Source organism: Culex quinquefasciatus, chromosome 2, assembly GCF_015732765.1.
Source record: "Culex quinquefasciatus strain JHB chromosome 2, VPISU_Cqui_1.0_pri_paternal, whole genome shotgun sequence".
NCBI classification, from domain to species: Eukaryota; Metazoa; Arthropoda; class Insecta; order Diptera; family Culicidae; genus Culex; species Culex quinquefasciatus.
Genome location: NC_051862.1, coordinates 177,904,018 through 177,928,495, shown reverse-complemented (window position 1 = coordinate 177,928,495; position 24,478 = coordinate 177,904,018). Strand labels below are relative to the sequence as shown.

General features: G+C 34.3%; 1 protein-coding gene across 1 annotated transcript in view; it reads right to left on the bottom strand.

The window, feature by feature from the left end:
• LOC6033152 overlaps positions 1-24,478 on the bottom strand; it is a 165,053-nt gene that overhangs the window by 17,341 nt on the left and 123,234 nt on the right. The window contains exon 4 of the mRNA XM_038251428.1: positions 16,426-16,898. Coding sequence (XP_038107356.1) covers positions 16,426-16,822 — 397 coding nt within the window. The 5' untranslated portion in view covers positions 16,823-16,898. The remainder of the gene's footprint in view (positions 1-16,425; positions 16,899-24,478) is intronic.

Sequence of the window (24,478 nt, the reverse complement as noted above, 5' to 3'; positions counted from 1 at the left end):
CAAAATTACAACGGGTTTTTCTCATGAACCAGAAACTCGAAACAGCAGAAAGAAAGTCTTCCTTGATGTTCGATGCATCAACCACATCGATTAAAACTTTCAAAACAAACACTCATTTCAGAATACATCAGTTGGCTGGCGCGCATCCTGGAGATCGACGAGAAAAATGCAAGAATAACATCAAAGTGTCACACTCACACATGAAACACAACAGGAGAAAAAAAACAAAGGAGGCCCACCACCAAGTGTGTGGAGCAGCTAGCTGTCCTTTTTTTTCCCCCAGCCTTGACGTCGATAAAGCAGTTTTTTTTGTTCGAGCTTTCGGTGAGGCATTAAATCGGCATCACTGTGCGCCACTTGAAATATTTCTCAAGGGAAAAGTGCTGATTTAATGTTTTGAAGCATTATTTGCTGGTATTAAATGCCAATATAATGCTGATTTAATGCCGCTATTTAGTGCCTCGCGGTTACTTGGGCATACAACATCCAACAACAACGTCAGTTAGCAATCTTCGTCAGGTGTGGGTGGATCATTGACAAGCCAAGTCACGTTCGACGATTATAATTTTTCTATTACAGCACCTTCGCTGAAGCATTCTCTAATAGATATATTGTAGCAAAAAAAGATTTTTCTATCAATCATAAAAGAAGGGGCTCCATGAAACGCCTGCATGAATTCTCCGTTTTTGACGATCTAAAAGGCCCACCTTCGAAGAAAAAGGCAAAACAATAATTTTACAATAAAATTTATTCTTTTTAATCAAGCCGACGTGAAATGCCAAACCCAACTACACACACAAATGAAGTTGGGAAGGTTTGATGGATGAAAGATGCTTGAACGTGTCGTGGTCAGTCGAAAATTATGCAACGCACCAATAACATAACAAGCCCACGAAAACAACACTCCTTGAGGCAGGGGTTCGATCTGTTTATATCGTCGTGGTGATTTTTAACCCTTGACGAACAATGAAGTGTTTGTTATCATTAAATTTGGGTGGTTTTCGATTGCAATTTATAGAATTTGATTTGATTTTAATTTGCTTCAAACTTATGTCGAAAAAGTTTTTTTTTTAATAAAACTATGTTGTAGGCAACGTCTGTTCAAATTTTTCATTTTGAAATAAACTTGTAAATTTCGTATCTAGACTTGTTTTTTTAAAGCTCTGAGATCCCTATGTTTATAAGACCTTTTTTTTTTAAAAAAAAAGTTAATTTTGTTGAAAATCTGACATTTCTGCAGCTCATTTATTGAATTTGCAGCTCTGATGAATAAAAATACCTTAACACTTTAACCAAGTCTAACATTCGAAGTAGGTTCAAAATCGAGGCATTTTTTCAATATTCTGACAGTATGTTTGGGATCGATTAAAAATATTTCGAATTTATGAGAAATTCCAATGTATAGTACTGCAGAAAAAATTGCTTTACGAAGAAAATATTCATCATTTCAAAAGATATTTTGAAAACTAATAATTGCAAAACATGAGCAAACCTTCTGAAACTTTGCCCAGAGATGCTTGACAGTCATATCAAGCAAAATTAATCATTATCTCGAAATGCATATTCTTTGAAATGCTGAAATTGTATAGATTTTCTTAGAAAAAATCGGAAATAGAATTTTAAAATTGCTGTATCTCGAAAACTACATCAGCAAACGTTCTGAAACTTTGCCCAGAGATACTTGACAGTCATATGAAGCAAAATTCATCATTATCTCAAAATGCATATTCTTTAAAGTGCTGAAATTGTATTGATTTTATAGATTTTCATTGAAAAAGTCGAAAATAACATTTTAAAATGGCTATATCTCGAGAACTACATCAGCAAACCTTCTGAAACTTTGCCCAGAGATATTTGACAGTCATATGAAGCAAAATTCATCATTATCTCGAAATGCAAAAGCAAAGCAAAGCAATCCACTTTAACGACCCCCGGGTCTTTTGTGGTCTCTGTTGCAAGTTTCTACTCATTTCCAGGCGTCCGAAGGTTATGTGTGGTGAGTCACCCATAGCCTCTTTTACGCAAATGGACCGACGTTTTACTTCCCCTTCCGATAGAAGGCGTGATCAGGCAAATCTCTACTCGAAAAATGCCACCGGTTCCGTCTGGGATTATACCCAGTCCATACTGGGGTGAGGGGCTACCACGCTAACCACTGCGCCACCGGACCCGGCAAATGCATATTCTTTGAAATGCTGAAATTGTATTGAATTTATTGATTTTCTTAGAGAAAGTCGGACATAACATTTTAAAATGGCTGTATCTCGAGAACTACATCAGCAAACCTTCTGAAACTTGGCCAGAGATACTTGACAGTCATATGAAGCAAAATTTATCATTATCTCGAAATGCATATTCTTTAAAGTGCTGAAATTGTATAGATTGTTTTGGTTTTCATGTTGAAAATCGGATGTAACATCTTAAAAGGGCTGTATCTCGAAAACTACATCAGCGAATGTTTTCATTTTTCACTCAGAGGCTCTCTATGGTGTAAGGAATCGATAGAAACCAAAATCTCGGATTGCATTTTTTTTTTCATAATAACGGTATTTTGAGCACCGTGAACTGGGCAGGTGTAAAATGCATTTTAAAACATTTTTTTTCATTGAAATATTAATACCATAGCTTGTAATTCTTAAGTTTTATATTTTTATATATTTTTATTTGCAGCGGCCGAAATGGTGCTTAAATTTTTTTTTAGTATTTTGTATTTAGTATTTAGTATTTAGTATTTAGTATTTAGTATTTAGTATTTAGTATTTAGTATTTAGTATTTAGTATTTAGTATTTAGTATTTAGTATTTAGTATTTAGTATTTAGTATTTAGTATTTAGTATTTAGTATTTAGTATTTAGTATTTAGTATTTAGTATTTAGTATTTAGTATTTAGTATTTAGTATTTAGTATTTAGTATTTAGTATTTAGTATTTAGTATTTAGTATTTAGTATTTAGTATTTAGTATTTAGTATTTAGTATTTAGTATTTAGTATTTAGTATTTAGTATTTAGTATTTAGTATTTAGTATTTAGTATTTAGTATTTAGTATTTAGTATTTAGTATTTAGTATTTAGTATTTAGTATTTAGTATTTAGTATTTAGTATTTAGTATTTAGTATTTAGTTTCACTTTTATGTAGAAAAAAGTTTAACAGGGTTGACTTCCTAAATTTAAGAAAAACTCGAAAAAGAGCCTTGAACCTTTAAGGGTTAAATCGATCATTCCCACTTCTCAATCAAGATGACTGGTAAATTTTGGCGCTTCGTCGAACCAAATCAAAACTGGCACCGCCCGAGGGGAATCGACTCCTCAGAAGCAATATGCCCTCCCAGCATGGTTCAACTAATCAACTGGGTAGCACCCAAACTGCACTTTTGATTACAAAATACCGAACGAAACGTTACTTTCGCTTTCAAGACTCTTTATTTTATGGGCACATTTGTTCAAAAGAAGATTACCGTGGCGTGCGCGTGCGCTCGCTTTGGGGGGTCAACGTGCGCTAAATTTAAATTTAAAGGTGCAATCCGTAAGCTTTCTGTAATTCTGACATGACAAGATGTGTGTTGTGTGTCGAAGTGCAATATTTAAGCAGTAAAATTTAACACTGCGCTAAATTTACGACAGCTTTTAACACTCGTTCTAGCGGTGGTGATGGTGATGATGATGATGCTTAAGTGGTGAGGATCAGATCCCACGCGAAAGGTGTGTGTGAACGCGGAGGTACCTTCTCTTCTCTGGGTTGAGGCCTCTTCGATGGTAAATTATATATATATTTTGACGTAAAGGTGATCAAACGGGATTGCGTGGTGCTTGGAATCTTGTCACTAAAGTGTGCAGTTTAGTGCTCATCAAGAAAGAATTAAGAGGAAATTGACGGGAATAAAGGCACCTGCTAAAGGTGGATAATAATGATGTAATAGTTGACAAACTGCAGTAGCAACTTGTAAGCCTACTCATTACAAACGATTCAAGCTCAGCTCCACCAACTGCATCCTTGTTTGCACTTCCAATTGACTTCCTAGTCACGGTCGATCGATTCCGTCCAAATAGATTGACCAATCCGTCGACCAACGCACATCGCCAGAGTGCGGGTGGAAGACCTTGTGCCGTGGCGACACCAAAATTAGTGAACTTATTTGCATATTTCGTTTCGTCTTGTTTGTTTAGGCGACACCAGTGCCGATTTTTTGTTAAACAACAACTATTAACGACACTCGTTAGTTCATGTGACAAGCTTGTTAAACAGCATTTAAACGCTGATATTTGCTGGACTTCCAATCGCGAATCGCGAATAACACTTGTAGGCCCGTTATAATTTGCAAAAAAAAAAATCTACACCACAGCAGAACAACGACTTCCTGGGCACGTGATGGAATCCGCGCGAGATCAAACAAACCAATTAGAACGAATCTCCGAGACTTGACCAAGCGACGAACCTGACTGCCGGGAGGTCCAGCAGAAAGATAAAAAAAAACTCCCCAACCCATTACACACATCCGTCGTTTGTTCTCATTTGTAGAAGCGTCAGGAAGAGTGCAGAACTGGTCCATAAATCAAGATGAGGCTGTGGCCACGCCACCACCTGTTGGTGCAATTTGCCCCCACGTCTTACGTATGTGTATAGAAGGTTTATCTTGTCGCGAAGATCTGGCCGGCGACGACCGAGACTTCTCTCCAGAGTGACGATGGTGACCCATTAGATCATGGCGCCGTGGCAGATCTTGGGGATCAATTGCGTTGCAAAATTGTTTGAGTGCAATGTTTAGTGCTTCCTGGAACGACGGTCCATCTCGGCCGGGAGATCAGGTTCGGAACGGGATTCGTCAGAACGGATTGGACAAATGAATGGGGGACATCCGCTGGGAGGAATGTGATCGAATGTGACCGGTTGTTTAAGTTGTGTAATGTTTGTTGTTGGGAATTCTGAAAACATGTTGTTTATTTAATAATTTTAAGTCTTTGTTTAACAAACATGTGAGAAATTCTGATTATTAATATGAAATAGCTAAATCAATTTTTATCAAATTTAAAGTGATTTGTCAAATATTATGTTTTCAACCACTTGAATTTTGATGTAATTGATGGTACAGTTATTCCACAATATATACTTTATCGATCATTTAAAAGTTCCTAACGTGACCTTTCGATTGGTGTGTAAGTGTTTAATTGAGGACCTTTTGAAAAGTTAAGCTTGAATCTTAAGTAAACAAATAAATAAAATAAAAAAAAACTTCATAAACTTTCACGATTGTTTAGTTTTTTTTGACATCAACAATTGCTATGAGATATCGACATTTGAAAATTTGACTATATTTGGTTACACTCTGAAAACCCAAATATTGGTAAAATCCTTAATTTGAAGCAAAATTTTAGGAAATTCCTGAGTGTTTTTGAAAAAAAATTAAAACAGTGACAGTTTAAGAAGTGGAAAAATATAGATTTCTCGAGTAAATTTACCTAAAACTGACTTAAACTTGAAAACACTTGCACTTTTTCATTTTTTTATTGCTTTTCGATTACAAGCTGGATTTTACATCAAAAAATTTAATTATGTATTATTTTTTTCGATCGCTATTTTAAATTTTGGAACTTGTTCAAACGAATTCACATAACTCTGTTCCCACAGACAAACAAACTAAAATAATTGAACAAATGTATCAAAAATCATCTATTACTTCTCACTAAAGCCATCTAGTTGTGAAAGCGTGCACTGCACAAAATGTGTAATAGGGTGCAAAAGGCACACAGTAAAAAAATGTTTAAATTTGGAAGGAGTAATATTACCTCTTTTTTAAATTTGGAAGGTGTAATAATACCTCAATTAAAACTGAAAAATGGCAAAACTTATAATTAGTGGTGAATTTACACATTTTAGAAGTAAAATCACACAGTGCTAGTGATTTTTCGTGATTTCACGGAAGCCACGTAATCCGTGAAATTTGCCCTTGTCCGTGAAATCTAGTCAATTCAGCGAAATTCGAAAAATCACTTGAAAAATTGCTAATCAGTGTTTGAACATTTGATTTTTGTATTGAAACAAACCACAAGACGAGTGATTGTTAAAATGAATATAAAAAAATGAATGGTAAATTAAGATCTAATTTTGCAGATTATGATCATAACAAATCTCTAACGAAATGCTGATGTTCACATGTAAATATACAGCGAAATGAGCCTGAGCCTATCGTGAACAATTGCCATAACCCCCTAAAGTGTCCACGTGGTTTATGGATGGTCCCAATACCGAACACTTTTTTGAAATAAGCAAAATCCCTTTTGGTAAAATCCACCAAAACAGACAAAACAAAATTTCACTTATTATCCTAATTCTACTTTTGGTGAATTAAGAATGCAGATTTTAGCAAATTATTAAGTCTTCCAGATGTAACAAATGTAGAATTGAACAAAAGTGAACTCATACAAAAATTGAGTTGAATATTTTGTGTCAGGGGATAATATGTTTTTAACTTGAACTATTGTTAATTCTCAAAGTAACTAGCCTCCACACAAAAATACTAATATAACATTTTTTGCATTTATTTTAAGCACATTTTTGAGTACCGTGAAATTCAACGTTTTGTGATTGTCATGCCGCGAAATTTAAATTTTTGAGCCGTGAAAAATCACTAGCCCTAAATATTACCATGTTTTTTCACTGTGTACAATTTAAATCAACTGTCAAACGCATTTAACCCTTTCCGGCCTGATGGGTCATATATGACCCAAAAATCAAAATTTTCAAAAGTAGCCTATAATATTCGTATGGTCCTTAGGATCATTTTCCCATCATTAACTAAAAAAATATTATTTTTTTGAAATTCAGGCCTGAAAGGGTTAAATGAGCAGTGGTTAATTCAGAATCACCGTGGTGATTTCCGGAAATTTCTAATTGACTTTTGTATTTTTTATTGATAGATTTTGAAAGAGATTTACGTCTGTTTGTCTGTGCTGTATTATAGCTTAAAAGATTGCCATCTTTTTTTGGTCATCTAAAACAAATCCAAAAAATCTAAAATTGTATTTTTGCGCAAATCAATTTTATCACCTGAATAATTATCCTCATTTATAACTTCAACTTTGCCGGAAACACAAAATTGATCAGATACAGATGTATAGATTTTTTTACGTTGACACTCCATTTTTATATGATCGAAAGGATGATAAAAATGGCTCTTTTGGACATACAAAACATGTTTGCATAGTTTGAGCCTAATAAAAAACATTAGAAGATTTAGAAATTTCAGATCAAAGATTGGGAATAAACATAAAATTCGATTAAATATATTTGTGGTTTATTTTTAGATAATTTGCATTATTATGATAGTAGAAAAACAATAATTATGGGTAAAAGAATTGCACAATAATTATGGGCAAAAAAAAAAGTATAAAACTTTAAAATACGAGCCATGGTTACAACATTTTAATGAAAAAAATTGTTTCAAAATGCATTATACACCTGTCCAGTTGTTTTGCCATAATTAGTTTCCAAAATATCTAAGTTTTGACGAAAATTTTATTTCCTGCGAAAAATAAAATTTTTGCGGTGGTGTACATTGTAATTTCATAAAAATTCGAAACATTTTTTAACAAGCTGAAACATGCTAAATATGATTATCAATGCAGAAAAATGCATTTTAGATTGTTTTCAGTTGATTAGACTTCTATTTCCATGGAAATTTTGGAGTTTTTTGGAAAAAAATTTTTTTTGCCTCCTAATTTTTCAGACCAATTTTGAATTTTGAAAGGGCGACATAAACTTTGAAAAATATTTGCAACGGACTTATTAAAAATAAAAAAAGCTTAGAATATCCGTTGCCATAAGCATATTGAAAAACTTTTTTTCGAAGTGTTTGTTTTTCTCCCTATTGTGAAAATTAAATAATTTAATATTATTTTTTTCAATTTGAATTTTTTTGTGAAACAATATTGTCTGTAAAGTATTTGAATTTTGTAGAAGATGTTTTAAAAATGACCATAAATGATTTTTGTAAATGACAGAATTTTGGAATGCTAATTATTTGTTTAAAAAATCCTAAAGCTTTAGGTTAGCCTTAACAGAGCATGGTAAATCAAACTACACGGATAGAAATCTTGTTAGCTAATTTGTAAACATTGAAATGTTTCTAAAATCATCAACATGTTTTTAGATTTTGAACAAAAATGTTGTCGATTTTGGAAAAAATACAGCGAAATCGTAAAAAAAGTTGAAGATATTGGAAACATTTCGATGTTTTCCAATTCGACAACATATAGTTAACGGATCTGCTTACAGGAAAAGATTATTCATTGAATATTTTTTAATGAAATAATAAATATAGTAAATAATAAAACTCGATACATCTAACAATTGTTTTTAAGTATTTTTGAGTAAATTGTAAACCTAGTCCCTGAAATTGTTAAAAAAAATTCATGAAACTTTTAAAAATGTAATTGATCAATCTCATAAACTGAAGCAGAACCAAAACCGCTTAAACGGCACAGATAACCCTACACCATGTCACTGAACTCTAACCACAGCCGTCTGTTCCATAACTTATTTTACAACGAATTGTGTTCTGCTTCTACAAGGAATCCCGCAAATCGCCGCCATAAACCATGCCAGAGCTAACAGTCTTGGTCAACGTCGACCAGATATGCTAAATACTGTGCACTAGATCAACAACCGTTCGCTAACACAAGCCACTGCCAGTTCTTGCACCGGCCAGAACAAAAACCCCATTTTCCAGCTGCCAGTTTCGGCCGTTACAAACAAACAAAAGCTCCATAAACCGCATTTTCTTCCGTCGTCGCGACTAGTTAAGCGATTAGGCCGCGCTTACCGTAAGTTGGCATAAGCCAAATACCGGTGCACTTCCGAACTATAAGCTACATTTTTTAGGGCTAATGTGGGTCAATTAAGGTGTTTTGAGTTCGTATTTTCTCATTTTTAAAAACTAACAATTTTTTTTAGACCAAAAACCTTCAATTTGCCTTTTTACCCCACAGTCTACGGAAATGGCTCAGTTTCGGCTGTGCCTATAAGCTCAGCTTAAGCTACCCACACTTCCGACGAATTGATGATTGGAATTGTAACACGTCCACAACGGCACGAGAGCGGCAACCTTTTGCGTTGCGTTTAAGCTTGAACTAAGAAAAAGTGGCGCGAAACTGAACGAATCGTTCACCGCCCCCTCCCTCACCCTCTTTCCATTTTCAAACGGAAAGTACTTGTGCTTGTGGCTGAACTTCGATTCGATTCGGAATTGATTGGCATTGTTTTGGCCCCGCGGTTCCGACTATACACCGGAAGGTCAGGGAAATTGGGTTAGTGAGGTGGTACAAAAGACCAATTTGCAACGATCTTTGTTAAATAAATCAGATGATTTCTGTTTGAAACTTCAACTTTCGATTCGAAATTTTGAAAAGGACAGTTCATCCTTGGTAAAAGCGTTGCTGATGATTAAATAATAGCAGTTGAATCGACGCAGACACCAGACGCACTGCCATTCGGAGAAAGAGTCGCTTGGATCTGCGGATCGTGTCATGAATAATTCAATTTTTTTTCTCTGTCCGGTTCATCAAAGCGACACGACTACTGGCTACAGTGCCATGGTGAGGCCAATTCACAAATAAAGATGTCACTGCTGCTGCTGCTTCCAAGTGTGACTCTCTGTACGCACAGGTGAAAATTTGTTGGTGTTCGTTTTAAGGGTTTTGGACAACGAAATGGAAAGTTCCAGCCGGATTTGACCGTTGAACGTCAGCATTTGTGATCGGCCATGTTTAATTTAGGCAGAATTTATCAATAAACATACTGTTAAGAAGTATATTACACTCAAACCCCGATGGTTTGACACCAAATGTTGTCAAACGAACGGGGTCACTTTTTAGTTTGACACCCCGTTTACACGGAGTGCACACACACTACCAATCGTTTCTTTTGATAGTGTGCGTGAGTGCCGTGTAAAAAGTGACAGTTCGTCACTTTTTAGTTTGACTTTGACCAACCAACGGGGTACAAACTAAAAAAGTATCAAACGAAAAAGTGACCAACCACCGGGGGTTGAGTGTATTATTGACTGTAAACGCATTGATGTCTCACTTCAATTTTATTCAAATAAAACTATAATTTAGGTAAATTCTTTCATATATTTTCAAAAACAAAAGACGATATTTTGCTATAACTTTGAAACAACGATTTGATTTTTTTTTTAACACAGAGCTAACATGTGAAATAAAGCTTTAGAAAAAAATAGAAAATAAACGAATGTATGATTCCGCTGAACCGGTTAGCTTTGGAGATATCGGCATTTGAAAATTGACAAAAACTTGACTTACGAGAAAATTTATGTTTTTTTTGTGCGAACTTATGATATTGCCTGATATCTGAAAACAAAATGCGGAAATCGAAAATAAACATTATGATTTAAAATCTGCGCACCAAGCACCAGTGTCGGATTAATGAATGTGGTTGTCAATGTGCAATTCCAAATTCCACGCCAAATAGGGAATTGGTTGTACCCGTCCCTCTTTGATTTCAATGAAACTGCCTACAAAGTTATGTTATACTAAGCTAATATAAGTCATTTGATAAGGACAAAAAACTAACAAGGAGGAGAAGGGCGATAATTACTTAAATATTTCTGAAAAAAATACACTGAAATTAAAATACACGCTATTTCTATGAGGTTTTTAAATTTTAAGCTTGAAAGTTCAAATTTGAAGGTGATCCAACGATTTTTTGTTTCGTTCAATTTTTAGTGGAAATAGCCTTACATGTTGCAAGATACCTTACAAAAATCCAGTATAGTATCTATCAATTTCGATAATTTCAAATTACATTGGCTTTTCAGAATGCAGCATTTGACGAAAACTTGGCTTCCGCCTTTTATAAAAATCGCAAGTGAACATTTTGATAAATCTTTGTAGAACATTGTCACACTCTAAAAAATTAAAATTTTTGTTCTAAACGAAAAAATGACCATTCCGGGTCAATGTAGAATTGAAAAGTACGTTAAATTTCCCATAAAATTACATATTTCAAAAAAAAAAATCAGTCGAGTAACGGAAAATGGCAGAGTTTTTAAAACTTTTTTAGTGTGTTTTTCGATGAAAAATACGTTTTTTCGGAATTCTGGGTATACCAATAATCGGGCGTCTAATTTTACATAAAAGTCCCTTTGACATCAAATTTCTATCTCATCACCGTTTCAGGCTGCAAATTATTGAAAAACACCTCATTTTTCGCATGTTCAAAAATGGAAGGGGTCGTACCGCCCCTCCGTCACGAGATATCAAAAAACGGACCTCGGATTTGTGATCAGGGACAAAAGTTACCCCTTAGGACAAAGTTTCACGCAAATCGAAGAGGGGTCGGGGCAACTGCTGTGTGAGTTGGCGGAGAATTACCCATTTATAAATTTACGATTTTACAAAAAAAAAGCAGCAGTGTCGGATAAGTGATGTTAAGCAATTCCATGCCAAATAGGGATTCGGTTGTACCCGACCTTCTCCAATTTCGATGAACTTTTTAGACATGTTCTCCTAAGCATATATAAGCAATGTTTGTGTATATGGAGGCAGTAGGGCTTAAGTAATTTTAGTATTTCTGAAAAAATACACTGAAATTAAAATACACGCTATTTCTAAGAGGTTTCAGACGTTAAGCGAAAAAAGTAAAATTTGAGGTGAACCAACATTTTTTTTTGTCATTTTATACCTGAAAATGATTCTTCATCATATATGCCTGAAAATTCATTCATCATCAGCCTTCTTGGAAAAGCAGGGGTTTTGGCCATCTCTTGTGTTTTTTTTTGGCGATTTCTATAAATAAAACTTGATTTTCAATTTTGATTTTCGCAATGCACGAGTCACAACAATCGTCCAAGGGGTCATTCTTATGCAAAATTAGCTGAACTTTCCGAAAAAAATACTTTCAAACGCACACGATTGAGTTTTAGGGGTTGAAAATTCGAAAATCTGGTCAAAAATGGTCAAAATCATAACTTTTTCAAAAAACTTTTTTGTAAAATTCTAATAACTCGCGAAGAATACTTGCAAACCCCTTAAGTCTATATATCAAAATTTTGGTTTTTGTCTGCTCTACAACTTTGTAGAACATTGTTACACTCTACAATGTAACCCTGCAAAGTTAGAAAAATACGAATTTTAAAATGACAATTTTGTTCTAAATGAAAAAATGAACCTTCTGGGTTATTTCAGATTCGAAAAGTACATTAAATTTCCCATAAAATGAGATGTCTCACGATTTTTGACAGTTGAGTAACGGGAAAAGGCAGCGATTTTTAAACTATTTTTTTTACTTTTTTGATGGAAAACCCGTTTTTTCGGAATTTTGAGTACGCCATCAAATCGGGCGTCTAATTTTACACAAAAGTCCCTTTGACACCAAATTTCTATCTCTTCACGGTTGCGAGCTACAAATCACTGAAAAACGTGTCTTAGTTAAAAAACCAGAAAAATGAAAGGGGTCGTACCGCCCCACCGTCACGAGATATCGAAAAATGGACCTCGGATTCGTGATCAGGGACCAAAATTACTGAAAGGAACTCAAAATCTCTATTAGGTTTAATTTCAAAACAAATTGTGAAATAATTATTTACTTAATAAAAACTGAATTGAATTGAATTTGAATTATTATTTTTGTTCTAAATGTATAGCAGGTACATTAAATTTCCCTTTGACATAAAATTCCAAAACATTATACACTGCAAATTAATGAAAACACCCCATAGGATAAAGTTCCACGCAAATCGAAGAGTGGTCGAGGCAACTTTTTCCGACTTCACGTGAGTTGGCAGATAATGACCCTTCTAGACATACAATTCAAATGATCATCGAGGAAGAGAGGACATCTAGGAAAGAAGAGCATCGAAGTATGCAGTTTGGACTGCACAAATCATCGATGGATGGAGAAATATTATAATGCTTGATGAATAGAGCATCTCACTTATGAAAAATTCAGTCATTTTTAACTTCCGTAAATTGCCGTGTATAACACAGCAAAGAACATTTTTTTATGACTTTATTATGCGGACAACTGCCAATACCTCGTACCCAATGTTCCATTTCTTCTGCACCTCACAAATCATCAATAAAGCATGAGAACTCAATTCCAACCGTGTTCGCCCATGTTCTGAAAAGTCGCCGCCTGCTCATCATTACACAAAGCCTCTTCGAAAAAGCTGCCGAAAGTTGGCAGGGCCATATTTTTGACTCAACAAGTGGGGAAAGCACTTGTTTTTTTTTTCTTTTTTGCTTCATCCAAAATTCAACACCTGCTTCTTTACCTTGATGAGCTCATTCGCGAAACGGCTTGATGCCTCCGATCTGAGATGGGTGGGCGTGGAATGTGATATGATATTTGCAGTGCTTTTTCTTTATCTTCTTCTTAATTTTTACTCATGGTGTGGGGGAAAAGGTGATTAGGTTAATAAATACTACCAGGAAGGCGTGATGATGAATTAAGTAACAGCAGCACACACCTCTGTATGTGAGCTTTTACTTTCTTCCAAATTATTTTTATGACCGCGATGGGTTGGATTATTTAATACACCGTGATGCTGTCATTAACGGTGCTGTTTTTGTCTGTGGATTTTTATTTATTAGTCGGAGTTATTAATTTTTGCAGTGTTAGTTGCACGTTTTGAGCAACCTTTTGATAAAGTTACATCAATAAACATGACATTTTACATGTTTGTATCAAATTCTAGGTATTAAAAATAATTTGGTCCAAAAAATATACATGAATTGTCTTTTCGCATTCATCAAAAGCAATTACCACTGATCGACTTTAAATTTCATCATAATTGCTGAACTCAACGAGCATAATGGAATTTCAGCAACACAATCATGGATTTCTCAAAGCCAGAGCTGGCACAGAACATGACGCAAAATGTTTGTCCGTAATCGGATTGGGGCTTTCTCCACGGTCCCGGTCGCCGACAATATTGGCCAAGGTGGACCAATTTCTCCGTGATTCGTTTCTCCCTGTACTTCGTAGAATTTGCCTCGAAACCTCGAAACCAAAGGGCACACCATCTAACTCTAATTGAAGCGGTTTAGAGCGTTATCCATTACTAACCTATTTGGCCCAATGTGACCTAACGTTTCTGAAGGTGTTGAACAGTTAAAGATTCAAATTTCAAAAGGTTGTGAAAGTTTAAGTTTTAAAAAGTTTAATCATTACAAACAAATCAACTTTAAACTTCAAAAAATCTTTTTATTTTTATTTTTTACTGTGTTTACCCAAAGAAGAATCTACTAACCACCGAGACCGAGGGCCCACCCAGCAACGGCCAAGTTCGCTGAGTCTGATAAACGGCTCTAATGACGTTAAGTGTTTAACCCAATTTCGCGCCAAATGGAAAGGTGAGAGCATGTCGCTTCGGACCCGCGCTGTCGCTAAACGGGCGGGGGCAATTTGGGTGCAATTTGTTTGTAGGAGGCTGCTGTACCGAGATTGATGGTGACGCGACAGCCAAATCGAAAAGTAGGCTGATTTTTAAGCCTGGGAGACATGATTTCTAGATTAAATTTTCAAAAGGTTCTATGTGCATAGGAAATCCATGACTCATAAGTAAAATATTTTTGTATCGCTTTATAATTCAACCCTTGTCTCTAATCTTGGACCCAAATTGAATGTCAAAATCGTATACATTCCTGTCGCTATTGTTGTACATTGCTATGTTTGGGAACAACGATGTCAGATAATTTTATGGGAGATCTGTATTTTCCTAAAAACAAATCTGTATTTTATCTGTATCATGTCAAATTCGAAGCCATAGAAGATTTTTCTAAACTTTTAACAACTGATTTAAGCTTTTTAATAATATTAAAGCATAATTCAATTAATAAACTGTTGAAATTTTTTATCAAATCATTTGAAAAAGAATCTGTATATACAGATTTTTGGGATTTTTGGGATCAAAAAATCTGTATAATAGAGATTTATCTGTATATCTATCATGGCTGTTTGGGAAGCATGGAAACGTCCAGCAAAAAAAAACAAACAAATGTCAAACAGCGGGGAAGAGATCCTTCAAGCAAGTGAATATCAATATTGCTCCAGCTGTCAATACATCTTTCAGTTCAGTTTTTTAAAATCAAGACTAACATTTGAAAAAGGCGTAATATTGAATGTTTGTTCCTTTTGAAATGTTAGTCTTGATTGAAAAAAATGAAAATATTGTTTTCGAAACGATCGGAAAATTTCACGAATGTTTCATATTTTAAGATTGAAAATCGGACCTTTAGTTGCTGAGATATCGACATTCGAAAATGGTGGCAATTTTCCTGTTTTTTTTAATCTTTGCATGCCAATATCTCAGTAACTAAGGGTCGTATCAACAAAGTTCAAAAAAGCAAAATATAGAGAATTTTCTCAACTCATCAAAAAATTATTTTTTTAAGTGGGCAAACATGGGCACTAATTTAAAAAATGATAACTGAGACTATTTCAAAAAGTTACCAAAAAATGGCAAAAACTTGAAAACGGTGCACTTTACCAAAATTTCACTAAAGTACTTTTTGATTGCAAATTCGATTTTACATCGAAAAATGAAGTTGAAAAATTGTTGCGACCAATATTTAGATTTTTTGGAAAAATCAGTATTGATTCAAAAATTCATAACTCGGTCAAAGATGTTTTGCCCGTTCTAAACATTACTGAAAAGTTGGCATTTGATGTCTCCTAAAAAATCTGAAAATAAGCACAAATTTAAAAAGTTTTATTTTGCAAATCAAGTTTTAGTTACAAAAAGTGAAATTAAAAATCACCAAAACATTTTTACCATGTATCATTTTTTTTACATACAACTTTGCCGGAGACACCAAATCGATCAAAAAATTCCTTCAAAAGATACAGATTTTTTGAATTTTCATACATCATTTTAGATGGACAGCTGCCAAATTTGTATGGAAAATTATATGGGCAAACTAATGATGCAAAATGGCTTCTTTGAGCATACCGAAGGCACCAAAAAAGTTTCAGCGGGATTTAAAAATACAAAAATTAAAATTAAAAAACTACCGATTTCGTAGAGCATTGCTCTTGTACAAAAAATTCATTATGGAAATATGTTTTGGTAATAACTTTGTGAAACAAATATTTATTTTATTTTAATTCTTTAAAATATGCTGAATAGAATTATTTAATTAGATTATTTTTTTGTTTCTGCCTCTGGACTGAATATCTGGATAATGTTTGATTAAAGGAGAACAACTCCCTACAGACTGATCTCCAATTTCATTCAGAGTCAATAAGGTTATACCATTTGCGTGTTGTTGTGCTTATTTAATTAGTGCAAACACGACACGCGAGCAGTCTTATCTCCCCCTTCATTTCACTCAACCCAAAAAAAAAATCTCCCCAATTACCAGTGCCCCAAAAAGAAATTAAACACAATTAAACATAAGCAAGAACATACCTATCCGTGATTTCCGCGGCGTCACCCCGCTGCTCCCCTGCGATGCCACTGCTTCAGCACCGACCAGCGCCTTCCCATTTTTGTGGCAACTTCCGGCCAAACTGCCACCACAATCGCTGGTGTACGAAAAGGTCGTAGAGGTCGACGGGGATGACGTCGAGGCGGACGGCGAACTGCAGCTGGTGGTGTACGAGCCCGATCCCGACGATGAACCCGAGCTCGACGCTCCAAACAGGTCCACCAGGGGAACCGGCTGCTGGCCCACCGGATCGTTGGGTTCAGGGACGGTGGCTCCCGGATCATGGTCCGCCGGGTGTTGGCCGCCCAGCTCCGACTGCCGCAACGGGGACAAGCTGAGCAGCTTCGGGGATTCGGTGGACCGCTTGAACCACCGCATCTTCCCCGTGGTGGTGGTTACCAGGAACTTCTCAATCGTAATGATGAGACTCCTCCTGGTGGGTGAGGTTAACAAACTGTAACGAGAGGAATCAGAGTGGTGAAGTTTGATTATTTTTGGGTTTTTTTGAGCACAAAATAATCATAGAGGAAACCATTCCCGGCTGTGAACGACATGTACGTGTGATGAGAGTGGCCGATTGTCCGAGTGTGCGCACGGGGATTAAAGGTAAACGATTAATTTAATTATTTTAATTAGCCTTATCGGGTGCCGTAAAGATGTCCGTTTAAAGAAAGGTAGAAAAAATAAACTGGCTGACGAGAAGCGTAAGCAATGTGGTCGAAGCAAGATAGGACTATGATGCTTCTCTTGGAGAGAAGCTGTGCACACTGGCACTGGTGAATACTCTAAGATGAGACTTCAAGTGGCACTTATGCTTCGTAAATAATTGGAAATGAGTGAGTTGAATCAGAAAAAATAAATAAATTGGTTGGTAGTTGAAATTATCAAGCTAAAGTATCATAATAATTTCAAGTAATCACAAAATTTATGATTTTAAATTGTTTACAGTCTAGACTTCAGAATCCAGAAAAATTTACTTGGGATAATCAAATCATGAAATAAATATTTTTTTCGTTGTCTTATTTTTGATTGTAGAGCTTGAGTTTGGCTTCTAAACTACTCTAAAGTGATTTAGAATTTTTAAATCCAAGATGGTGGCCAAAAATGGCGCTAAAGAAGTATTGAGGAAATGCATTTGCTATTTTTTAGGCGATTGCCAATAAAATTTAACTAAAATGGAGTCACAGAATTCGAATTTGATGTTAAAGGTAAGAAAAAACTATTTCTTTTTTCGTGATTCGATTCTCCGAGTTCCATACAGACCGGGTAATCAATATTACGTCCTTTTGAAATGTAAGCCTTGATTTAAAAATTTTGAAAATATTTCCAAAAGATCGACCAATTTTACGAATGTTTCATGTTTTAACATTGAAAATCGGGTCATATCAGCAAAGTTCAAAAAAGCAAAATATAGAGAATTTTCTCAGCTATTCCAAAATATTATTTTCATCAGTGGGCAAACATGTACACTAAAAATAAAAAAACTGTGACTATTTTCAAAAAAGTTACCTGAAAATGGCTATAACATGAAAACGGTGCACTTTATCAAAATTTCATTAAAGTACTTTTTAATTGCAAATTTAATTTTACATCGAAAAATGAAGTTACAAAATTTTGCGACCAATATTTCGACTTTTTTTTTTAAATCAGTATTGATTCAAAAGTTCATAACTCGGTCAAAGATTTTTTGCACAGCCTGGAAATTTCTGAAAACTTGGCATTTTGATATCCTCTAAAATATATAAAAAATTAAAAAATTAAAAATAGTATTTTTCTTGTAAATTAAGTTTTAGTGACAAAAAGTTAAATTTAAAATTACCAATTTTTTTTACCGTGTATAATTTTTTCAGTATAGTCCTTATTCATACCTACAACTTTGCCGAAGACACCAAATCGATCAAAATTTTTTTTCAAAGATACAGATTTTTCAATTTTTATACATCATTTTTGTATGGACAGCTGCCAAATTTGTATGGAAAATCATATGGACAAACTAATGATGCAAAATGGCTTCTTTGGGCATACCGAAAGTACCATACAAGTTTCACCCGGATTAAAAAATACAAAAATTAAAATTTCAAAAAAAGATCGATTTCGTAGAGAACTACTCACCTACAAAATGGGTAAATTTATGAAATAATGAATATTGAAATGCGATTTTGTGATCGATTTGGAGAATCTTCGGCAGAGTTGGAAAAAAAGACCATTCGAAAAAATAGGTACACAAAAAAAAGGATTAATTCAGTTTTTCTAAAAAATATCAATTTTTTATAAGCCAGTAATTTTCAACTGACGATATCTCGGATACTATTAGTCAGATTTTCAATGTAAAAAAATTTCAACAACATTATTTCATTTATTTAAAAAAAATCAGGTTAAATCCGGATTCTAGTTCCCAACCAGTAATTATTCAAATATTAAACAAATTCAAGACCTATAAAAAAATAATATAAGGATTGGTAAAAACAGCAAAAGTTATGAATTTTTAATCTTTTGAAATTGTTCTGCAATCCACGTAATCTTTCACAAGTCTCACAAAAGTTACATTTTATAAAAGGTCCTATCAACATCAAATGTTTTCAATCAAGATTATTATTTAGAGAACGCAAATTTTAGAAAATTTATAAAATTGTTTTTTTTTAGATAGGTTTTCAGCGTAAAAAGGCTGAACAAATTTTCTCAGTTCAGTAATTTCGAAATAGTTTTTTTTTTCTATTGGTAAGTATTTTTAAAATACTTTCTTCATTGTTGTATTTATCACATCAGGTTTGAGGTTATTTTAATACTTATTTATAAATTAACTTTCTAATTATAACTTTAAAGTTTACAGATGCTGTACATAAAAGCTTTTGATAAATTGTGCGAGCAAAGAATCATAAATCTTCCACTTATAGAATCGTTAAAATTGGTAACTGGTAAATTGGTAAATAAGTGGGTATTGTGTATACGATAATTCCTTTGATTTAACTGTGAAATTATTGGATCAGAAATAATATTAAACTGTTTTGAGGGGAATATAGCATACAAACTAAACTGGACATACACAGTAAAAAAAAATCAATCAAAAATGTGTAATTTTACCACCAGAAAGGGTCACTTTTTCAGTCTAAATTGAGGTAAAATTACATCATAATAGATGTCCAATTTAACCAAATTTCTTAACTGTGTAGTTGAACTAAAATTGTTTTTAGTAAAAATCATAGTTTTGTTTTACTATCAAAATTACACAATACTATTATTATCAGAAACCAAAAGGCATTAGGGCAGTAAGTATATGCCAAAAATTCCTTGAAAACTATCGTATGTGCTTGGGTATTTTTATGTGATAAAATAATAAATATTATCTTATCAAAGAAGATGGGGCAAAAGATAGTTGCATTAGATACCGCAGACTTGCATCTCCCTCAACCGTTTTCAAGGAAAACATAAAAAATTATCATCACAAGTCAATATACAGTATGTAAAAAAAGTATTTACACCCCTTGAGCACTATGCACATTTTGTGATGAAACATGTAAACAATTTAAAGTTTGACAGGAACCTAGTACTACGTTTTGTTCAGAAACTCATGCCAAACATTTTGCTACAAAAAGCTCATGAAAAGATGATTTCTATAAAAAGTTATATAACAAATACTATTACGAAAATAAAAAAGGTGCAAAAAAAGTTTGTACACCTTTCGAAAAATTAACATAAATAATGTTATTTGTTGACAAATCACCATAAATCCAGTCTCCCAACTCCAAATAGGCATCCTTGACTGATTAAAAAATAATTTGGATTGAATTTTTTTTTTTTTTTTTTTTTATTATAGACATTTTACCACTTTTGTGGCATTCATGTCTTACTCTTGGATTGAATATAAAGTTTACTAACTACTTAGTATAAAAGTTTATATAACTCTGGAAATTCTATATAAAACTTATCTAAACTTAATTTTGCAAACTTTTAATTCAAATAAATGTCAATATATTACCATAGAATTGCTAAATCAACATTTTGGAGTGGGTATAACACCGTTTTGGGGGTATTTGTATCGATAGAATAGATTTTTCGTTGGAATTTCGTACCAACCCGGAATTACGTCGTCGGAAAATCCGCCGGCATCTGAACCGGTCCTCAATTCACAAGTCAACCTATGTGGCATCAGAAAGGGCATAAAATTTCCGATCTTTTGATACCCATACATCCAGGTTTTCTATAAAACCCACGTTTTTAAATACCTAAGCAAAAACGTTGTTATGGTTTCGTTTGAGCAACCTGCCAAAATGTATGGAATTTCGTAATTTTGTTCTCGTGGATCAAACTTACTTTTTGCCCAGGTATTTAAAAACGTAGGTTTTAAAGAAAACCTAGATGTATGGGTATCAAAAGATCGGAAATTTTATGCCCTTTCCGATTCCACATAGGTTGACTTGTGAATCGTGGACCGGTTCGGATGCCGGCGGATTTTCCTACGACGTAATTCCGGGTTGGTACGAAATTCCAACGAAAATCTATTCTATCGATACAAAAACCTCAAAACGGTGTTATACCCACTCCAAAATGTTTATTTAGCAATTCTATGGTAATATATTGACATTTAGTTGAATTAAAAGTTTGCAAAATTAAGTTTAGATAAGTTTTATATAGAATTTGCAGAGTTATATAAACTTTTATACTAAGTAGTTAGTAAACTTTATATTCAATCCAAATTATTTTTTTAATCAGTCAAGGATGCCTATTTGGAGTTGGGAGACTGGATTTATGGTGATTTGTTAACAAATAACATTATTTATGTTAATTTTTCGAAAGGTGTACAAACTTTTTTTGCACCTTTTTTATTTTCGTAATAGTATTTGTTATATAACTTTTTATAGAAATCATCTTTTCATGAGCTTTTTGTAGCAAAATGTTTGGCATGAGTTTCTGAACAAAACGTAGTACTAGGTTCCTGTCAAACTTTAAATTGTTTACATGTTTCATCACAAAATGTGCATAGTGCCCAAGGGGTGTAAATACTTTTTTTACATACTGTAAACCTCAACCAACGGTAACATAAAGTAACATAAAAGAAAACAGCCATACGAAACAATTACGCACAGCGAGGTTGACGGTGATGCAGCCAGCGATGACAAGTATTTGCACAGCCCATTCCAACCAACCAACCAAAGGGACAATAAAGAGGAAAAATTTAGTACTGTTATAAAATGTGGTGTTAATAAACAGTGCAGCACGATGGCACTTCGCAAGTCACTGGGGAACCTCAGAAGAACCTCTTTCTTTTCCTGCAGATTTTTTTGGTTTAAATCACGAAACTTTTAGCTAATCCAAAGCAATAAAATAGCTGAGTTGATTTGAATGGAGTCAAATTGATAAACGACCCAATAAAAACTATTCAGAGAATTCTAGACGCAATCACCGCCGAGCTAATCTATTTCACCCTGAAAGCATATCACGCCGAGGATTCTCCGAAGCAAATCTGTTTAGTAAAATTTCGAGGGGCAGCCAACATTTTATCATCTTAAGCCAATTTGCATACCTTATTGCCGAAAAGCGGCGCCCAGCGAGGATTAAAATCGTAAAAAAGTGGCGAAAGCTTTTTTCAATTAGGCCGCTTCGTGAGAAGAATTTGTAGCACTTCCGGTCCGGGAAATGGCATATTCTCCTGAAAGTGACGAATAAATCAAATCGTTTTGACGCGGTCGAAATTGACATTTTAATAGTTTCTTCTAGCCACGAGATTAAGAGTAATCACCCCGACATGACTCATCCAGTACAGACTGAGGATGTTATGGTGGGCTGTCATAAATAACACGATAAATCATTTGCGATTGGTCGTGCAGAAGTTGTTAAGAACTGGGTAACGATCGCACGTTTTGCAGACTTCGGAAGATACCTACCTTTGAGTGGTGATCAGATGCACTTGGGTGGAAGTAAGTACAAGGCAGCTACCGAATTAAGTTACAGGTTTGGCAGTGTTTTCATTTCTTAAGAAATTTATTCTGAAATAAATCTCGAGAAAATTAAATTGTACAACATGATTAATGCAATCCAATTTGGTCATGCCACGAATAAAAATAACAGCGCAAGTTTAACCGATCCTGCTGTGAAAAGATGTCTTTAAATGACAATAACAATTCGTCTGACCATTAATCATTTTGCCTACTCCTTCGTAAATTAATCTTCCTGTAGAAATATACAATTTTCAATTATTATATTTTTTTGCGTTATGCAAGTTACAAAAACAACCATTATCTCCATAAAAAATTTAGGCTTCTAAAACAAAAGTGCTTTGAAAATATTTTGAAATCTATTTTTTTGTTTCGTATTTTTACTCACCATTTCTTTCAAAAACAAAAAAAAAGACTGAAGCAAAATTTTCTTCAACTGATATTTGTATTTTTTAAATAATTGTTGAACATCCAAATTATTTCGGCTAAATAAAAACTTTATTTTTAAATTTAAATTTTTAGAAAGTTTTCATAATACACTTGATTTTTTGGTTGAAATGGCAGTACATTTGAGATTGTTTTAGATAAATTGCACTGCTTTTAAATTCTAGCCATTTTATGAAAATTAGGTAAACGCCCCATGAAACAGGTCCTCCGAGGCCTGTACGACATGGATGTGAGTGTGCTGAAAGAAGAGCTCAAAACTCTTAAGTTGAACGTGATCGAAGTCTTCAAGATGACGAGACACAACAAGGACATCAAGTATCGTGATCAACTGTACCTGGTTCATCTCGAGAAAGGATCGACAATGCCGTCTGAGCTGAAAGCAGTTCGGGCAATTTTCAACATCATCGTGACTTGGGAACGTTATCGTCCAGTGCACCGTGACGTGACACAATGTTCGAACTGTTTGCAGTTTGGACATGGTGGAAGGAACTGTTTCATCAAGAGTCGTTGTGCAACCTGCGGAGGTGAGCACAAAACACAAGCTTGCGAAACAATCAACGAGAACATCGAAGCTAAATGCTTCAATTGCGGCGGCGACCATTCTACCAAGAATCGAAGCTGCCCAAAACGTGCTGAGTTTGTAAAAATTCGGCAGCAAGCGACGACGAGGCACCAAACAAATCGTCGCAAAACACCACCAGCATACACGGACGTGGATTTTCCTGCTTTGGCGTCACCAGGAGCAGGATCTACTCGAGTGGTTCCAAATCTGCAGCCATTGCCGTTGAATCAGCGGCAAAGAGTTGCAGAGCATACAACACCTCTAGGCTTCAGTCAGCAACCGAGGGAAAACCAACCAACATCAACGGGTGAAGACAGTAGTGACCTGTTTTCACCACAAGAACTTCTGAACATTTTCATCGAGATGACAACAACTCTGCGTGGGTGCAAAACTCGCCAGGAACAAGTAAGAACTCTTGGAGCATTCATCTTAAAATACAGTGCGTAGTTTACTCGTTCTAGTGATTTTGAATATTTCAATGGATTTATTTTTTTAGTTTTAGGTTAGGATTAGTTGTTAAAGTGATTTTTTTCTTTTTTACCCAAATGTATTCAATTCAATGCAATAATGTAAAACAATTTGAAGCAAATAAATAAATGTGATCAGTTAATAATAAAACGAAAAATACAACAAAGATGAAGAGCATTAGGCCATACCACTTATCATGTAAAAGAAATGTAATTATTATAAGAATGTTCAATAAAGACATATTTAATTTCAAATTTCAAAAAACAACGTTAGTTTTTGCTCTGTAGGCTTCCATAGCGGCACTTTTTGGTCTCAATTTTGACATATTCGGAATCCTCAAGAAATTTTACATTAGATTGAGATGTTGGAGTTATGAATTTGATTAATTTAATAAAACATTTCTGAAAAAAAAAGTTAGGTTTTCCATACCCTGTGTTCAATACGTCAAATGCTGTATCAAGTAGGCGAATACCTGTTTTACCCATAATCCGACAAAATGCTAAATTATATTTTAATTAATTCTAAATGGCGTTTTTTGAAATCAAATTCAAAATTCCAACACCTCAATCTAATGTAAAATTTTCTGAGGATTTCGAATATGTCAAAATTGAGATCAAAAAGTGA